The sequence below is a fragment of the Hemicordylus capensis genome, chromosome 2, assembly GCF_027244095.1.
Source record: "Hemicordylus capensis ecotype Gifberg chromosome 2, rHemCap1.1.pri, whole genome shotgun sequence".
Lineage (NCBI taxonomy): Eukaryota > Metazoa > Chordata > Lepidosauria > Squamata > Cordylidae > Hemicordylus > Hemicordylus capensis.
Genome location: NC_069658.1, coordinates 413,085,632 through 413,105,206, shown reverse-complemented (window position 1 = coordinate 413,105,206; position 19,575 = coordinate 413,085,632). Strand labels below are relative to the sequence as shown.

The following is a 19,575-nucleotide window of genomic DNA, read 5'->3' as shown; positions in this document are numbered from 1 at the left end:
AGATTCGGGGGCGGCTGGGAAACGGAAGGAGCCCAACGGGGCAGCCGGCACTGGTGCTGGAGAGGAGGAGCAGCAGCAGCAGGAGGGCGGAGGCCTGAGGTGGCAGCGGCAGTGCAAGGAAGGAAAGTAGTGCTGCTGCTGTCACCATGCTGGAGGATGGGGAGGTCTATGGGGTAAGAGGGCTGTGGTGGTGGGGGGCGGGAGGAGAGCAACTAACTAGCGCACAGATGCTCTGCACCAGTCAAGCTAGTTATTACTTACTATTACTACTTCTGCTTTTCAACAAAAAAGTTTGAGGAGGAGAAAAGTTCCCTGCTCCCAAAGAAACATTGGGAGTCTAAAAAGCAACATTTTCTGTTGTGGTCAAAGCTATTTCTGGCTTTTAATTTATTTATTTTTTAGTAGTGCAATACTTCTAGCCTAAGCAGGCTAGGGAACATTACAAAGTTGAAGGGAGTAAATTCCAAGGATTCTGAAACATAAAAGAATGATTCATCATGCCTATGGAGTTTATTTTCTGGACCCTTTAAGCATGCACCAAGATACCAAGCATCAGAAGGATGAAACATGCATGCAATAAAAATGAGCAACAGTTGCATTTTAATATGATAGATTCCTCATCCTGTGTTATAGTTGCAGGAGCTGCTTTCCAACTTAGTTCCTCTTTGCCTGTTTCAGACCTTAAATCAAAGATAAGGAAAATGTGCAAGGTTTTGAGTATATCAATTACAAGCTGCATGCCCCACATGAGCAAGGATATGCATAGCTCAAGGGTCTTCCTCCCTCTCATAAAGAAAAACACACACAAAAGAAAGTGTAGGAGAGTAATACTCTTGATGTGTTAGCATCTTGTCTTAAACACATAACAAGCTTCCAATCCAGTGGCTAAAAAAGCCTTAGAATTACTTATATGTATGTTTCATCATATTAGTTACTATCACAAAAAACCCACAACAAATTACATCTGTATTCTGCTCTTCTCTAAGCTGTGAGGGTCACGGCTCAATGGTAGAGCACAAGCATTGCACGCAGAAGGTCCCAGATTCAATCTCCAGCCATCTTATTTGTTTGTTATTTCTCTTTGTAAACCGCCCTGAGCCATTTTTGGAAGGGCGGTATAGAAATCTAATTAATAAATAATAATAATAATAATAATAATAATAATAATAATTCCCAATTGAAAAGATCTCAAGTTGCAGAGCTGTGAACGACCTCAGTCTGAATCCTTGGAGAGCCACTGCCAGTCAGATTAGGCTAGATGGAACAATGGTCTTACCCAGTAAAATACAGCTGCATATGTTTATATGAACTCCTGACATACAGGGGACTGCTCTGTTGTTTTCCTCACTGCAACCTGGTGAGGTAAGTTAGGTTGAGAGGTAATGACTTGTCCAAGGTCACTCAATAAATGTCATACCTAAGCAGAGATTTGATCTTGGGTCTCTTTGGTTCAAGCCCAACATTCTTTTAAAGCTTACTGGTTTTATCCAGTAAGACATGATCTGATCACGGCATCACTCACAGTCCAACAGCTAGTTTTAATTCAAGATGCATGTATGTAACTGAAGGCAGTCCTGATTACAGTAAGGATATGATTCGCTGAACATGTAAAGCTGCCGTATTCAGAGACATGCCATTGGTCCATCTAGAGCAGTCTTGTTCACACTATCTGGCAGCAGCTCTCCACCGTTTCAGACAGGAGTCTTTCCCAGGGGCGTAGCAAGTCTGGGGTGGTCTGTGTCCCAACCATCAGCAGGCCCTGCTGCTTGTTTGTGGGGGCTGGCACTAGTCCTTCCGTGTCACCCCCTGCCTTGCCATGCTACCTCCTCCCTCCTCTTGCTGCCACCACTGCCATTAAGCTCCCTACTATTTCAAGGCAAGCAGGGCGATGCCACATGTCCTCTCTCACGCCAGAGTTCCTGACAGGCTCTTGAAACAGCAAGTGAGGGGAGAGGATGTATCCTCACTTGCATGGCACCCTCCCCTACTTGACCCGAAATAGTGGGGAGAGTAATAGCATGGCAATAGCATGGCAGTGAGAGGAGGATTTGCTTATCTTCCACTTGGCATTCTTTCCCCGCAGAAACCATACGTGTGCAGATTGTAAACAGATTCTCATATATAGATTTTAATGTTATGTGCAATCATGTGTCAATTAGGAGTACTATCCTGTACTCAGACATATTTCTCACTGAAATAAATGGGATTTGATGTGCCATTAACTGAACATACGATTGTATTGTCTATGAAGTGTGTGGATTGTCACATACATTTGCCTTGTCATTATACAAGAGCAGTTTCTTTCTTTAGAATAAATTTACAAATTATTAGCCTACACTGGGATTGTTTGTACTGATAATTAATTCCTTTGTGGGTGTTTGGGGCTCTTTTTGGATAAATTTGTTTAAACACATCATAAAACTGGTGACAAACTATTTCTGCCTCAGATTCTGTGACAGTGTACACATTAAATTCCTGGCTAAATATATATGGACAGAGAATGTAAATGGAAACAGTGAAATCAGATCCACATATCAACTTCCTGACTTAGGCACAGTTTTGTTTCCATTCATGCACAAAATAAACAGTCAGAAAGCCTGGATCATTGCCCTTCATTCACCTTGTGAACAAACTGCTCTACTCGAGTTTGAAGTCCCCACACTTCGAATTTCACAGACACTAGTTTGTAGGAACACATGATGGGTTCTTGAGTGTCTCTCCAGCCTTCTTTTAATAGGCCTCTTCCAGTCTTCTCTGATTTGAAGTGTTTAGGATCCTATAAAACAAAGACAACTCCAGTTAAAAATAAAAAACCTGCGCTGGAAGGCGCTTAATAGCTAGCACAAATATGATATCTCCCCCCCTCCCCACTACAAATCAATAAATGAGATAGAAAAGTAACACAAATTGAAAGGGGTTTGTCCTGCCTGCAACAAGTAGGATTCCATTTCCACTGAAGTAATCCCAGGCAAGTCATAGGCTTCAGAAATGAGTCATACTCATTTTTGCCACACATGATATACAACGAAAAGTAGAAAGCACTCCATCTTTGACTACCACATCCCAACTGATACGTCTGCTGCCTAGTGGTACAATGCCACATAAAGTTTATCCTCATTTTCTACAGAAGTCTAATTAAATTCCCCAAACACTCAGTAGAATGTGTTGAAGCCAAAGTTACGTTAGACATGGTGACATTCCAGCCATATGCACAACAAGCTTAAATCTGCTTTGGCCCAATAACTAGAATGTTGGATTTGTTGTGGTTGTCTAGGGTTTAACTCCTTATTCAGACAGACATGGAGTGTAAGAAGACAACCACTTCTGAAAATCACTGGGAATGGCTTCAGCCTTAACTTGTCAAGTTTTCCTGCCCTCCCTCTCCCTCCCTTGAGAACAATAACAGTTAAAATATGATGGTTATGATCAAAATTACTTCTTAAATACTATATATATGTATGTGCATATGTATATTTCCCTGAGCATATTCTAGTAATTGGGAAGTGTGATACTCAGATTTTCTTCCAAAATCTACCAAATAATTATTTAAAATTCCCTCTGAACAAATTCCAGTGTAAAAGTGGTGCATTCAGCTAATTTAAATGGTAGGATAAGAGAGCAGAGAAGAAAGGGAATGAGAGAAAGAGGGTGGAGGAGAAGGAGGAAGACAGAATATGGCACAAGGTGGGCATGAGGCAACAGAAGGTGGTCCAAGACTATGTGTGGCTCCCCGGAGGCGCGTCGGAACCCAATCCAGCCCACCCCCAGATTTGAATTTGACACTCCTGGCATAGTGCATTTGCAAAAGATAATCCAAGGCCTAGTATTTTTATATATGGAAACAAATATCTTTTTTGGCGGGGAGGGGAATCCTGTGGCACCCCCTGTAATTTCCTGTTACATCTGCCCCTGTCTTTGGGCAACCTACCAACCAATAAGACCAAGGGACTTGAGTTGCTAAGTGCTGGACTTTTAACAGTGGGATAAGGAAAGGTCATGATTACACATGACTGGAGAAGCTGGGGTGAGGGGACACTGCTAGAGGATCAGGATACTTTCCAGACTGCATTGGAAGAAGTGGTGTCCTACGGTCAAACCAAACTTTTTGAAGCCAGTTAGAGTTCGTGTTGGATTCACACCACTGAGGCTCTGAGGGGAGAAAGCAGAAACGAGGAGGAGAAGCAGCAACCCCCCACCATCTGCCTCTGGATCTTAGGGATGTGCACAAACTGGTTCGGTGTTCTATTCCTAGAACGCCAAACTGGTTTGGAAACCCTGAGTTCAAACTGGTTTGAATGCGGGTGTGTGTGTCATTTTAAGGTGCAGGGAGGGTGTCCTTACCTCCCCCACTATGCTTCCCCTTCCAGCGCTGCTTCAAAAACCGCTGGTGTGGGGTGGCTGTATACCCTCTTGCTGCCCCGGTCAGTGTAAAATTGGAAGTGGTGTGACACGTGCCCTCCACTTCCGGTTCTATGCTGACCACGCCAGAAGGGGAAGCAGTGCCAGAGGGGGAAGTGTGGCAGGGGAGGTATGGGGACCCTCCCCATGCCTTAAAGTGACCCCCTGGCTCCTGGGTATGCACGGAACCAGTTCCATGCACACCCCTATTGGATCTGCACCCAGGGCACTTTCAGAGAGAGAGAGAGAGAGAAGAGGTGGAGGGGGCCAAGGTTGGGGGGGGGGGCAAGGCGCTGCTGTGTGTGAAAAAGCGAGAGAAAAAGGAAATTTAAGAATGGAACTGGTGGTGGGGTTATTCCCAGGCAGAAAGTAAAGAGTTAATCTCACCTCTAGAGGTAAAGGGATAAGGGGGAATTCATTGTAACTTGATACTCTGCATATCTACTTTTGTGTCAGGCAGGCATAGAGGCAAACTGTTCTCAAACATCAGAAAATCAATTATTTCTTTCATGATGGACATACAGCATTGTAAGCCTGTAATGTCAAGATCTTCCTGTGCTGGATGGGGTTACACTCCCCCGGAGGGAGCAGGTGCGCAGCCTGGGAGTACTCCTGGACCCAGGCCTCACCCTGGTATCTCAGGTGGAGGCCATGGCCAGGAGTACTTTCTATCAGATCTGGGTGATTCGACAGCTGCGCCAATTCCTTGAAGAGCATGACCTCAAAACAGTGGTGCATCAGCTGGTAACCTCCCAGCTTGACTATTGCAATGCAGTCTGCGTGGGGCTGCCTTTGTACGTAGTTCAGAAACTTCAGTTAGTTCAGAATGCGGCAGCCGGACTGGTCTCTGGGGCAACCCGGAGAGACCATATTATGCCTGTTTTGAAACAGTTACACTGGCTGCCAATATGTTTCTGGGCAAAATACGAAGTGCTGGTCATTACCTTTAAAGCCCTGAATGGCTTAGATCTAAGTTATCTTAGAGAGCACCGTCTTCTGCATGATCCCCACCGCACATTAAGGTCATCTGAGGAGGCCTGTCTCCAGTTACCACCGGTTTATCTGGTGGCGACTCAGATGCAGGCCTTCTCTGTAGCTGCTCCTGGGCTGTGGAATGCCTTCCCAGCAGAAATCCTCAATTTGAATTCTTTACTGTCCTTCAGGAGAGCCCTTAAAACATATCTGTTTGGCCTGGCCTTCCAGGGATTTTAAATGATTGAAAAACTGTTTTAAATTGCTGCCCTGATTTTCCAAGGTTTTTAGCTGTTTGAATTGTTTAATTGGTTTTATTCTGTTTTTATAGTTTGATTTTAACTGTTAACTTGTTTTAATTGTTTTTACCGTGTTGTAAACCGTCCTGAGCCATTTTGGAAGGGCTGTATATAAATAAAATAAAATAAAATAAAATAAAATAATAAATAAGATGAGAGCCAATGCTGTGCGAACAGCAACTTACGCAAGACGGTGTCCAAACCCAGATCATATGAATGCACACCAAGCCTATACGTTGCAAAGCAATTTTAATAAGCCATCTGGAAATCACACTGGAGCTGAGGTGGCCAAGAGCTGAGGTGGCCAAGGTGGCTGGATGGTGTGCACCATCTTTATTTCTGTTTTTATCCAAGTCATTTTCCTGGACTCTGAAACCTAACCCCACAATTCCCATTGACTTAAGGTTTCATTATCCACAGTTTTGTTATCCATGGTTGAGAAGGATGGAAGGCTTGACAAGAGAGAGAGAGAGAAAAGGAAAGAGAAAGAGGGAGAGAAAGGGGATGGGGAGGCTTTACGAGAAAGAGGGAGGGAAAGAGTGGGGGGAGGGAAGACGGCAGACTTGATGAGAGTGTGTGTGAGAGAGCGAGAGAGCGCAAGACTGGGAAAGGGGAGGGAATAGGGAGAAATACCGGTGGCGGTGGGGGAGAGGAGGAAGCTGACCGGCACTTCAGCATGCAACGGGGGGAATGGAAGGAGCAGCTTGAGGGGAAGCCAGTCAGCACTTTGAATGCCACCACTTTGGTCAGAGGAAAGAAGGAGTGATGCAGTGTGGATGTGTGGTGAAGGAAGCTGCCTGGTGCTTTGGCACTTTAGAGCAGGGGCAAGGAAAGAGTAGTGTGTCATGACAGGGAGAAGGCTGAAGGGAGGAGCTGCACGTACCAGATCCTGTATTTCAATCAGTTCAAAGGGGGTGCCAGAGCTGGGGATTGTGGGAATTGTAGTTCAGCAACATCTGGAGTACTACAGGTTGGGAACCCCTGAGTCAGATGGATCAATGGTCTAACTACATATAAGGTGGCTTCCTATATTCCTAAGCTTCTTAGACTGACTGAAAAGCAAGCACTGGGCTATTCCCTTCTCCTTAACATAACCCTAATATTCTTCCTCAGCCTGATCTATAGTTATTGTTCTTGATTCAGCTTCCAGAAAAGTTCAGGTGGCTTGAGGCCAGTGCACTTGCAGAAGCTGCAGGACTATTTGAATGTGTGTGTAAGTGTCTGTGTGAGGGGAGGGTATGTAATCAGTTAGCAGCTTCATTCTTTTTCAGTTGACTTTCCTCAGAGCCTCTGCTTTCACAGCACAGATTATTAGAATGATTAACTTAACTAGAAACCACTAATAGCGGCAACATGCATTGTCTACACCATATTTAATTTCTGATGTAAATGTGGGCTAATATGTGTTGGGCTTGGTATAGAGTTGGAAAGTTGATTTTTCATAGGTCTGAATCTTCTATGAAGTAGTAGTAGTAGTAGTAGTAATAATAATAATAATAATAATAATAATAATAATAATAATAATTTGATTTCTATACCACCCTTCTAAAAATGGCTCAGGGCGGTTTACACAGAGAAATAATCAATAAATATGATGGCTCCCTGTCCCCAAAGGGCTCACAGTCTAAAAAGAAACATAAGATAGACACCAGCAACAGTTGTATTCTAAAATACAGTTCAGGTGCATATTCATGAATGATTACGGTGAATTATAGATATTTACTTTTTTAATTTTCATGTATTTCTGCAATGATAGCTACTAAATAGTTATTTGTGCTTTTTTTGTTTTCCAAACAAGTGCTTATTTCATTCACAAGAATCATGTCAATGCAAAAGTCGTTCTTCTGTGTACTCAGAAATTATATTTTTAAAAATATGATTGAAGATTGGCACAATTCCCCCACCTATCTACACACTAAACACTATAATTATATTTGGCTCCTTGCTTTTCTTTGAATCCACCTGCAAATCAGGCAGAGAGGCAGCCATATTTCTGCTTTGTTAGCACTCAATACTCAGTGCTATTTTTAAAACATTATACACTTGGCATTACAATGTACTGAAAACAGAGCAATTTGTGCCATTTGCTAGCAAAATTATTCTGTCAAAATTAGTTTGCCTCATAAATTATGACTGCGCTGAGAGAAGCATAGAAGGGAGGAAAGGGAGATTCTAAACCAAGAGGTCAGAGGAGGTGTTTAATATGGTGCTAGCAGAACGGTTATGTTCTGAACTAGACAGATGTTGGCTGTAACCCTGCAATCATTAAGTAAGAGTGAAGCTCAATGCTTTCAGCAGTTTTTTTGTGATGATTTGGAAAGAGGACAAAACATTTTCTGATAATAAGAAAGTATATCTTATTAAGGAGTGCATTTACATTGGCCCAAAGATCCAAATACCTAGCTCCAAGAGTCCAATGGGCCCTTGGGATTGTTTTTTCTCTAATAACAATCCCCTTTCCCATGATAAATTGCCTTTGAAATGTAAGGTTATTTCAACAACACTGTGTGATACAATACTAGGGTGGGTCGTTGCTCAGGCACGCAAAATATTCCTCTGGACTTATGTAAGCCCTTATGTAAGCTTAAGTAACACTTTGGGTCCTGGTTGTCATCTTTTTTCCAAATATTGATAGCTTAACATTGATATGAATGGTGTTTGTTTAACTACTATCAGCCTTATTGGTCTTCTTCATTTGAAGTGACTGCACTATCAAATAATGCATATATTAGATACAGAAGTACCTCGATATCTGTGGATTCGTTATCTGCGGATTCGCATATCTGCGGTCAGGTAAGAGACACCCAACCTTGACATGTGTGTGTGTGTGGGGGGGGGGAACACACCAACCTCATGTATCCGTGCATTGGGGATGGCTGGAAATTACCGCGGTGGTCATTTCTGGTTGCCATTTTGTGTTCCAGAGCCTCAAAATGGCACTTTTTTTTTTAAAGGGGGAAAATGTTGATCTTTGAGGCACAGCACAACTCCAGGAACCAGCGAAGCATGGTAGGGAGCTTTCCCCCCCAAATGTGGCCGATTTTTGGTCATTTTCAATTATTTCCCGATGACCAGGAGCCTAACCCTTGCAATCCCACAGCCCCCAATGACTTGATATTCACAGTTTCCGTATCTGTGGTTTCTGCTGGAAATGGAACCACCACGAATATTGAGGCCCTCCAGTACTGTTATTTTAGGTAAAATGTTTATATCTCTATCTAATAGGGATAGACTTGTTTAATTAAAAATGAAACAGTGAAGCTATTCACACATACATGCAAAGCCGGGCACGTGTGAACCACCGGGATTGGGCCTGATCCCGGCAGCGTCACAGTGGCAAACCTGCCTATTGAGCCACCCAGTAAAACAAGGTTAAGGGAGGGAGCACGCCTTAACCCCATTTTTTGCTTGTGTGTCAGCCGCAGCTGCTTGCAGATATGGTCGGCACACTCAGGGAGGGGGGATTCCCATAATGCACCGTGCACTCACGCAGTGCCTTATTGAAGCTCCAGGGGACATGGTGACATGTGATGGTGAGTCCCAGCACGCCAACCCCCAGAGTTGCTGGGAGAACCGCGGCTCGTCTGGGAGCCCGCCCACGAGCCCTTCTCCGTAATCGTGAGAAGAGGCTCAGTATCTGTTGACATGGATGTGTTAAGCATGCAAAGCAGATAACCTTAAGTACAGAGTGGGTAAGACCCAAATGGATTTTAATGCAGCCTAAGTATGAATGTCTTTGCCATATCTTTCTTATTGGTTGGTCCAGGGCTCAAGAATGAAAAATCTAGACTTTGGTTCAGTTTCCATGCATTCAAAAACAAATGTGAAATGCAACAAATGGGGCTTGTGTTTAAAACTAACCATGCACTATCCATTAGGAAACATAGGAAACTGCCATATACTGAGTCAGACCATTGGTCTATCTAGCTCAGTATTGTCTTCACAGACTGGCAGCAGCTTCTCCAAGGTTGCAGGCAGGAATCTCTCTCAGCCCTATCTTGGAGAAGCCAGGGAGGGAACTTGGAACCTTCTGCTCTTCCCAGAGTGGCTCCATCCCCTGAGGGGAATATCTTCCAGTGCTCACACATCAAGTCTCCCATTCATATGCAACCAGGGCAGACCCTGCTTAGCTATGGGGACAAGTCATGCTTGCTACCACAAGACCAGCTCTCCTCTCCTAAACCAGTTCTCCTCTCCTGGACCAGCTCTCCTCTCCTTTGTATATTCTCTTATATTCTCCTCTCCTTTGGATATTCTCTCTTGTATATTCTTATTCTCTTTTGTACATTTTGTTACAAGAAAAAAATATTTCTTTCACATGGTTTTTGCTTCCGCCTGTGTCGGCAGCAGTGGGATGTGGCTACACAATGCACAGTCACTTCCTGGTGAGCATAAGAACAGCCCTGCTGGATCAGACCCAAGGCCCATCTAGTCCAGCATCCTGTTTCACACAGTGGCCCACCAGATGCTGCTAGAAGCCTACAGGCAGGAGTTGAGGGCATGCCTTCTCTCCTGCTGTTACTCCCCTGCAACTGGTACTCAGATGCATCCTGCCTTTGAGGCTGGAGGTGGCCTAAAGCCCTCCGACTAGTCACCATTGATAGACCTCTCCTCCATGAAGTTATCCAAACCCTTCTTAATGCTATCCAGGTTGTTGGCTGTCACCACATCCTGTGGCAGAGAATTCCACAAGCAGATTATGCATTGCGTGAAAAAGTACATTGCGTGAAAAAGTACCGTGTGTTGGTCCTAAATGTCCTGGCAATCAATTTCATGGGATGCCCCCTGGTTCTAGTGTTATGTGTGTGAGAGAGAAAATTCTTTCTGTCTACTTTCTCCACACCATGCATGATTTTATAGACCTCTATCATGTCTCTCCGCAGTTGTTTTTTTTCTAAACTAAAAACTCGCAGGTGTTGTAGCCTTGCCTCATAAGGAAGGTGCTCTAGGCCCCTGATCATCCTGGATGCCCTCCTTCTGCACTTTTTCCAGTTCTACAATGTCCTTCTTTAGATGTGGTGACCAGAATTGTATGCAGTACTTCAAGTGTGGCCGCACCTTAGTTTTGTATAAGGTCATTATAGTATTAGCAGTTTTATTTTCAATCCCCTTCCTGATGGTCCCTAGCATGGAATTGGCCTTTTTCACAGCTGCTGCACATGGAGTTGACATTTTCAACAAGCTGACCTCCATGACCCGGAGATCCCTCTTCTGGACAGTCACCCACAGCTCAGATCCCATCAGTGTATACGTGAAGTTGGGGTTTTTCATCCCAATGCGCATTGGGCATTATTTTTAATACCTGCATCATCCCAGAACAATGCTGCAGTCTAGGGCAGTATGCGGATTCAAGATGGCGCCCAACCAGGAGGCAGCTGCATAGGGCATCTCCTGCTACTGAAAACTGTCAGTTGCTCTGGTTTTAAATCTAAGTTATATTTCCACTATTGCTGTGGATCTCAACCTTCTACTGCTGTGCTTCATGAATGTTCTTTTTGTGTCCAGCCCACTATTTCCTCCTCCTCTTTATGTGGACATTTTAAAAAATGACTGACACTCCAGTAATGGAGGGGACTTGAATCCACACTGAAGTGACACGATCAAGAAACAGCTCATCTACAGCCCACACAGCAGTGTTCCTCATGCATTGTTACTAAATAAAAAGAGAATGTTCTCCTAGGTCTGCTGTCTCTGAGGTGAACTACTACAGCGTACTTTTATATGCCATCACATCCTTAGCTTTAGCAATTCTATTATCCTGGCTGCCATCACCCACTGAACCCAAGAAGAAATGGGAGCTTTGTTATGCTGAAGGCACCTGAATGCGCATTTGGGATCCATTATAATACAGCTATATTGCACTTACAAAAAAAGAACTCTACAGCTGGTAAATGAAATTTCTTGCATCTTTCCCCATGGCTATATGAGTTAAACAAGGATGTGAACCTCTCATCACTTACCTGAAACTCAAACATGAAATTTGAGAGGAGAACTGGCCTTGTGGTAGCAAGCATGTCTTGTTCCCCTAACTAAGCAGGGTCTGCCCTGGTTGCATATGAAAGGGAGACTAGAAGTGTGAGCATTGTAAGATATTCCCCTCAGGGGATGGAGCCGCTCTGGGAAGAGCAGAAGGTTTCAAGTTCCCTCTCTGGCTTCTCCAAGATAGGGCTGAGAGAGATTCCTGCCTGCAACCTTGGAGAGGCCGCTGCCAGTCTGTGAAGACAATACTGAGCTAGATAGACCAATGGCCTGACTCAGTATATGGCAGTTCCCTATGTTCCTATTTTAATAGTATGACACTGAGGCACTCGCCACTGGGCTAATTGCTCTAACACTTTTTGTGACTTAAGCCAGGATATAAATCAGCCTTATGTATTTCCTTGGCTGGGAATCTGATAGTCCTGAGCAGGAAGCTACCAGAGGATGTGGCGAATCTCCATGAGGTTTCCTGTCTCTAAAAATAGGCATCTGCATAAAAGCCAGCCTCTCTCTGTGTGTGTCATCTCCTCTGTTATCCTTGAGGAATTCTTGTTGAGTGGCAAAAGAAAGAGGGGGAAATGTGTTCCTTTAGTGTGCAGGATTATACTTGGAACCCTTGATTGTTCAAACTCAGTGAAACGGTCCACACCCAGAGCTTTTGACCTGTTGAGAGAGGAAAACGTGGAAGAGGCCAGTTTATTGTGGGGTTAGGCTTCATAAGTGTTGGGGGGGGGTTCCTCCAGTTCCATGGTCTTTCAGTTGGCAGGCTCAGGCTCCAGTGTGGTGTCAGAACCTAGAGCTGAGATTGGGACTGGCTGCTTCTGGCTGACTGTTCCCACTTTCTCCGGGTCAGACTCTGCACTATTGTAATGACCTCAGCTCCCAAATCATTTCGTCCCAGACTCAGATTCCTCAGCTGCAATATGGGGACAATGGTATTTGTCAACCCCTTATTGGGTTGTTGTAAGAATTACAAGATAATATATGTGAACTATTTTACACTCAAACATTGCTATGCAAATACTAAGTATTATTATTTTGTAATATTTTTACTTTTCTCTGTAGACTCTGTGTGGTCTAAAGTTTATGGAGATTTTGGTCCATCCCAGAGTCTCACGAAACCTTACCCTTCTTGTCTGGGCTGTAGTTCTTAGATGGCCCACTTAGATGGCCTTAAGCCTTTAATTTAATGTATTGTTGTTACATTATATTGCTTTAGCCCTTGCTACTCAAAAACCTGTGTGCTAGCATAGCAAGTTCTGGCATAAAATGGTTAGATTTAGCATTTTATCAATGTCAGTGTTATGTCAGCAGTCATTCATCAACAGCATTTCTAAACTGAATTTTTTTGCTATTGTTGGAGGAATACTTCTGCCTATAATTATATAACTTTGCCCATGAAATATAAGACTTGAAAGTCCTCTGGCAAAACACATTTGATACTGTATGCTTCAAATCTATCTTGTCAACATGAAATTTAATACTATATTATTGGAAACGTAAGGACATGTTAAAATGTCACCTGTGTACTGCTAATATATTACAATGCAGATTAAAAGACATCGTGATCTCTATATAAACACATCCAAGGCTTGTCCAGATTAATTATCTGTATATTCCCTGTAACTGCCATTCCTATGGAACAAGAAAAATACTGGGTAAAGTTAAGATAATATGCAACTGAGTCATTTCCCAAAGTGATATATAACACTGACTCAACTACACAACAAATGTGTTCCCCTACAAAATGTAATAAGCCTGTCACCACCAGTGCGTTGCAATAAACTGATGTATGCTACATAAATATTATACCAATGTATGGTTTTTCCCTCTAGAATAATAATTTCCTGTGCACTTCAAACATTTCCATTCATTATCTATGCAGACAGATGTCTTTGGACTGCAGTTAACAGCTCCTATAAACTGCCCGGTTATTAACAGATTTGGTTTCCGTTTCTGAAGCCGGACAGTGATTGGCTGGCATAGTCCTTGGTGGCACTATTTTCAAAGTAGGAGTGGTTGGCTAGTTTCTTTTGACACCACATTTTGCAGATTGTATCCCTGCAATATGTTATATCATATTGTCATATATATCATATGATATATATCAAATTAAATCTCCTAGGATTAAATCTCCTGGGATGATCTTCAGATGTGCAATTTGCTCATAGCTGCTCCTTGTCTACAGACAGGGAGAGCTGGTCTTGTGGTAGCAAGCATGACTTGTCCCCATAGCTAAGCAGGGTCTGCCCTGGTTGCATATGAATGGGAGACTTGATGTGTGAGCACTGCAAGATATTCCCCTCAGGGGATGAAGCCGCTCTGGGAAGAGCAGAAGGTTCCAAGTTCCCTCCCTGGCTTCTCCAGGATAGGACAAGATTTTTTATTTTTTTTTAAATAGGACAAGATTTTTTTATTGAACCAACAAACTACCAAAACATACAGTACGATTCCAAAGCACAATTATATACAAAGTGGTTGTTTGTACATGATATATCTACAAAGATTTACACACAAGGATTTGGAAACACACAAGATTATGAAGTATATGTGGGTAGTACTGTAACTCGGGGGTGGGGGATTACAAGGCACATCAGGTAATTGGGGGGGGGTTACGTCCGACGTCCATTTCCACAATTTGTCCCATTGCTGTTTAGAAGAGATACTCTTGTCTTTTTGCACATAACCATACAAACTTTTCCAGAAGAGATTTACTGTCTCATCTGCGTGAACCTCTTGGTCGCGTCTTCCCTCCCTATTCCTATGCAGGAGCATTGCATAAATGACATACAGGTTTACTAACCTGATTACGAGAAGGGGATTGTTCCAATTACCTAGTATGAGGGCATCCGTTCTGTCCCGTATCCTTGAAGGTTTCTTTTTGGGACCTCGAAAGGAGGTTCTATCGCTCAAGGCTGAGAGAGATGCCTGCCTGCAACCTTGGAGAAGCCACTGCCAGTCTGTGAAGACAATACTGAGCTAGATAGACCAATGGTCTGACTCAGTATATGGCAGTTCCCTATGTTCCTATGTTAATATTCACTCTGTGATTCTGTGCAAGTGGGGGAAAGTACAGACTGTGGTATGGGCTGCAGAATTAAGCTTTCCTGAGAATCTTAGCGTTTATCTTTTCCCAAGCAAGGTTCTAATTCTTATACATCAAAGACAGGCTTGAAAGGGTATGAGCAATCCTGGATGAAACCTTAAAAAGTAGATTTCCAGTGATCAGGAGTACAGTTAATCTGCCTTGTGCTAGCAGAAGCAGAATGACTTATGCAAAACACAAGTAAAATTTGCACATTTGCTTCACTTGCATTAAGTATACAGATTTCAGATCAGCCTTCTTTGGGGTAGAATTTGGGTTTCTTTGGTGCGGAATGCTGACTTGTTTGAAACACAACGTTTTAGCACCTTGCCAACAGACCCACGAGCAATGCAGTCTAGTTGGCTCCTGCTTCACAGCTTATGTTTGGGTATATTACTTAGGTGCTGTCATGGTTCAGGAACCTCCAGAGCATAATTGTAGTACTATTACCTGCTTTCACTATTTTCCTTTAAGATGTCTGGAAAGGTAAAAGACTAATATACTAGGATATACATGTCAACAGTGTTCCCTCTAACAGGGATTCCCAGATGTTGTTGACCATAATCCCCAGCCAAAGGCCACTGCAGCTAGAGATGCCGGGAGTTGTAGTGAACACCTGGAAATCCATTACAGGGAAAAGTACATGTCAAGGTATAAAAAACAATTAACTACACAAATTATGCATCTCTTCTGCATCTTCTCTTCTGCATCTGCTTCTCTTCTGCATCTTAATTCTCAGTATATTTATTTATTTATTTATTCATTCATTCGATTTTTATACCGCCCTTCCAAGCTGGCTCAGGGCGGTTTATATCACTGTGAAGTTTTCCTCCATTACTGAAATCGCTTCCCTCCTCACCCCTGAAATCTGAACAGCACTGTGAGGGCTTGGCCCCAGTCTAAATGTCCACAAATGACCACCAGTTTAGGATTTTTAGCCTTTTTGACTGGTTCTACTCCCAGTCACTGAAACCTATTTCTCAAAAATAACAAAAACTCAGTAGTATTTCAGTAGTAGTACATCAATAGGACAATTAGGCATGAGGTGGGAACAAAATAACAGAGACAATAGTAATATAGTTGGAAAACAAGGATAGGCTTTGAATAAAGTCTTCAAACACCCAAAAACCAGTACAGGAACAACCAGAAAAAAATTCAGTTAGGCAAGAGTACTATTTAAAACTATAGAACAAACTTGCTAGTCTGCTAGGCCTAGCAGGTTCCTGTAAGCCCAGATATAAAGAACTTCAGCCAGAGTCTGCTTTCCTCTTTCTCTTTTCCAGCCCTCTCTTTTTATTCACTTCTTTCCCCCCTGCACCATCCTACACAAACCAATCAGGGTGATTCTTCCCACAGGCAACCAGAACCTTCTGTCTCTGCCTGGAGACAACGAATCAGATCACTTAGATACATTCCCTCCAAAACCCAGCAGCAACACAACTTTTTACCTCAAACTTAGATGTCAATCAGAGGCTGCAATCTTTTAACCCTGCAAAGCTTTACAAAACTCAAGGGGGATATAGAACAAACCAATACAAAGAAAATAATTTACAAAACATAAAGGGAAGGAGTTATTCATTTACAGGCAATGAATACTGTGAATGTATTCATTTACAGGCAAAGCTGCATTCACACTGCTATGCCTTTGGACAAAGTGCCTAGTATACAGGTTGCCACTTGGAGATCATACGGAATTGGGCACATGGTTGCCCATATATTGACAAAGTATTGGATGGAATGTATTATTTCCCACACTGCAGATGTTGCACACCCAGTATGGATTATTCGGCTTTCTTCAGCTTTTCCCCTCTATTAACAAATGTGATTATATTTAAATCTGAAATGAGATTATGTATTCTACAAATAGATGCCTTGTAAAACTAAGAACTCATGAGAAGCATCTAGTCTCTATAATTGTGTCTCAGTAGTCACACATTTATAGTGAGAATCTTCACTATACAAAAGAATACTCCTCTTTGGAAGTGCAACAAAAATGTCTATATGCATCTAGTAACATACAAAAGAGAGTACACAAGAACAGTATTCAAATTGTGAGGAAGGGAAATAGGATATCTACATAAGAAAGCTCTTTTCTAATTTATCTAACTGAACTAAGGATTACTACTTAACATATAAATTGATGTAATACCTAAAAACCAATGAGCTTGAAGGCTTACTAGGTTTAATTCTGTATTAACAAAAGCATAAAGTGGGAGTCTTAAAGATAACATATATCCGTCAAAGAAATGCAGGTAGACTGAATTAAGGGATATGGAAGCAAAATAGAAGCCCACACAGACAACCATTTTACAACCCATTTTACCACACCATGGAACTTAATGAGGCTGTTCTCACAAGCAGGCAAAACTGGGCTAATGAAGCCTGGTCTTGCCTGCACATGAGAACCGCTAGGATTGTGCCTGATCCCAGCGGCGCCTTGGTGGCAAACCTGCTGAGCCAGCCAGCCTCTTAAAAGGGGTTAAGAGAGTGAGTACTCTCTTAACCCCATTTTGCTGATCGTCTGCCAGTCCCAGACTGTGGGGCTTGCTGTGTACATTATGGACTTGCATGGTACGTTATGGGAGTTCCAGGGGCCTCCCAGCCCACAAACCTCCTGGCTGCCAGTAGCAGCTGGCAAACGTCTGGGCAAGCGATCCATTTGCCCAGCAAGAAGACCGGGATTGTCCGCGGGGGAGGTAAGCATTCTAATGCTTCCTCCCCTGCAGTGTGGAGCCTTTTCTCCTTGATCACGAGAAAGGGCTCAATGTGTGGCAAAGTCTCCCGTGCCACTTGGCACAATGAAAAAGGTAACAGAGAGTCCTTTACCTACCTCTGATTCTTTGTAATAGCGCTCAGGGATTTCATCACAGGCAATATCAATAAAGCAGACTTCTCTGTCAAGATCTTTGGCTTCGTTATCAAATATCTGCAAGATGTAAAATAAAGAGACCTGAATATTCTAATAGACACGTATCCTAAACTTGAACTCTGCGAATGTTGTGAATTGGCAACAACTCAACTAAGGGTGGGTTGAGATGACCAAATAAACCTAAATGAGACCTGGGCTGTGCACTTCCCTCCCCCACCCCCGCTCTGCTTGCATCCACTGACATCATGATTTGTTTAAACCATGGCTTTTCAGCTTGTCTGAACTCAGACCTGTGCTCTAACTGTAGTTTACAAATCATCATGATTAAACCAGCATTTGAGAACAGAATTCTATCACAGTTTCACACGCTGGTTTAATTGTGGTCTGTAAGCCAATTAAAGCACAGTTCTGGGGTCCAGATGAGCCAAAGAGTTGTGGTTTAAACAAACTATGATGCTGATGTCATGGCCCAGCAACAGTTGGTGAAGTAACAGGAGTGGATAGTGTGGGCTTGGGCACATTTATGACAGGATAAACCATAGTTTATTCAGTTATCTGAACCTAACGTAAGTGTCAAAAATACAGATTATTTTCTTGGCAGACACTTAATACTATGTCTTAGTTAAAGGTTGTATACACATAGTGTGCATCCACAAGCAATAACCTCAAAATCTGGAACAACATGCTGAAAACCTTTCATTTTATATCAATGGCAACCTTTCCAGTGTTGCATAAACGTAAACTATGCATAAGTAATATAATCTGGAGAGGAACTAAGCATTTTGCATGGATCAGTGCATCTCCGCCCACTGCAGCTCTCTGTTTCTCCCCATGGCTCCCCAAGGTTGCCCCCAACACTTCATCCCAGTCCTTGCACGCACACACACACACACGGGGGGGGGAGGGAGAGAGAGAGAGAGGTTTGTGTGTGTTTTTAAGCTCAAATATCTGTGAAATTCTATTGGTTTTCAATCATATTTGTGAAAATTAAACACATTTATGAAAATGTGAACAACTCATTCTAAGAGCAGAACTAGCAATTTTTAGTGTAGTATTTAATTTTTGTTGGTGTTCTGGTTATCTGCTATGGCATAGTGCCAAACATATGTCCAAGTGTATGCTACTAAACTAGGAACAGACTAGAAAAAGAGGGCATACAGAGATGAATAATCAGGGTATTAAATCTAGATAGATTTGGGAATTGCAGGTTATGTGTACTTGGTTTGGTGGTTTTCCATCTTTTAAGTTAGCATTCTTGTAAGATGCATTTTGGCTACCCATATCAGAACTTCTGCTAAACCTAAGCCCTTTTCAAAAACTTTTTGAAAGAACTGCTGCCTTTCCAAGCACTGCATCTGTTTGGCAGGGAAGAGTCACCTACTAAGTTTCTGCTTCTTGTCCAACATTAAAAGCAAGGAGCCCTACCAGAAAAAAGTTAGGAAAGTAAGTCAGATTGATAGTTGTGCTGTTTGATATCACAGACTGATAATAGTTAGCCAGGCAGCTAAGGATCAGCTAACATTTGGAAAACTGGAAATACTATAGGCACAGTGAAAAAATTGACTTGTGTGTTGGCCTACTGTGTGTATGCTGCTGTAACAGGCAACATGATATGTACATATATCCGATTACCAAATCCTTCCACCTCAACAAAATTAATGTAGAAGACTTAGACTTGACTCGTGTCACATTTTACACTGTAAATTCTGTAATGGCAACGTGGGACATTGGAACAATCCTTTTGCCCCATTGTGCCTATAATGGGCAGGCTCCAAAGAGCAATTTGAGGCATGCCCAATGGCATCTGTGAATGTTCAAAGCATTTCCCATACATTATTGCAGTATTCCTTACAAACACCCTGTAAGGTCTGTCAATATTATTATCCCCATATAACAGATCAGAGGCAGAAGCTGGGAAAGAAAGTGAGTGGCCCACCGGTCAACGGGTGAATTCATGACTTTTTAATGTAAAC

At 42.7% G+C, this 19,575-nt stretch overlaps 1 protein-coding gene across 2 annotated transcripts in view; it reads right to left on the bottom strand.

Annotated features, from left to right (window-relative positions):
• The window catches only part of PITPNC1 (phosphatidylinositol transfer protein cytoplasmic 1), a 231,697-nt gene that overhangs the window by 25,518 nt on the left and 186,604 nt on the right, over positions 1-19,575 (bottom strand). For both annotated transcript variants that reach the window (XM_053300514.1, XM_053300515.1), the window contains exons 6-7: positions 17,564-17,659; positions 2,621-2,776 (exon numbers count right to left, since the gene is read on the bottom strand). In XM_053300514.1, coding sequence (XP_053156489.1) covers positions 2,621-2,776; positions 17,564-17,659 — 252 coding nt within the window. The remainder of the gene's footprint in view (positions 1-2,620; positions 2,777-17,563; positions 17,660-19,575) is intronic.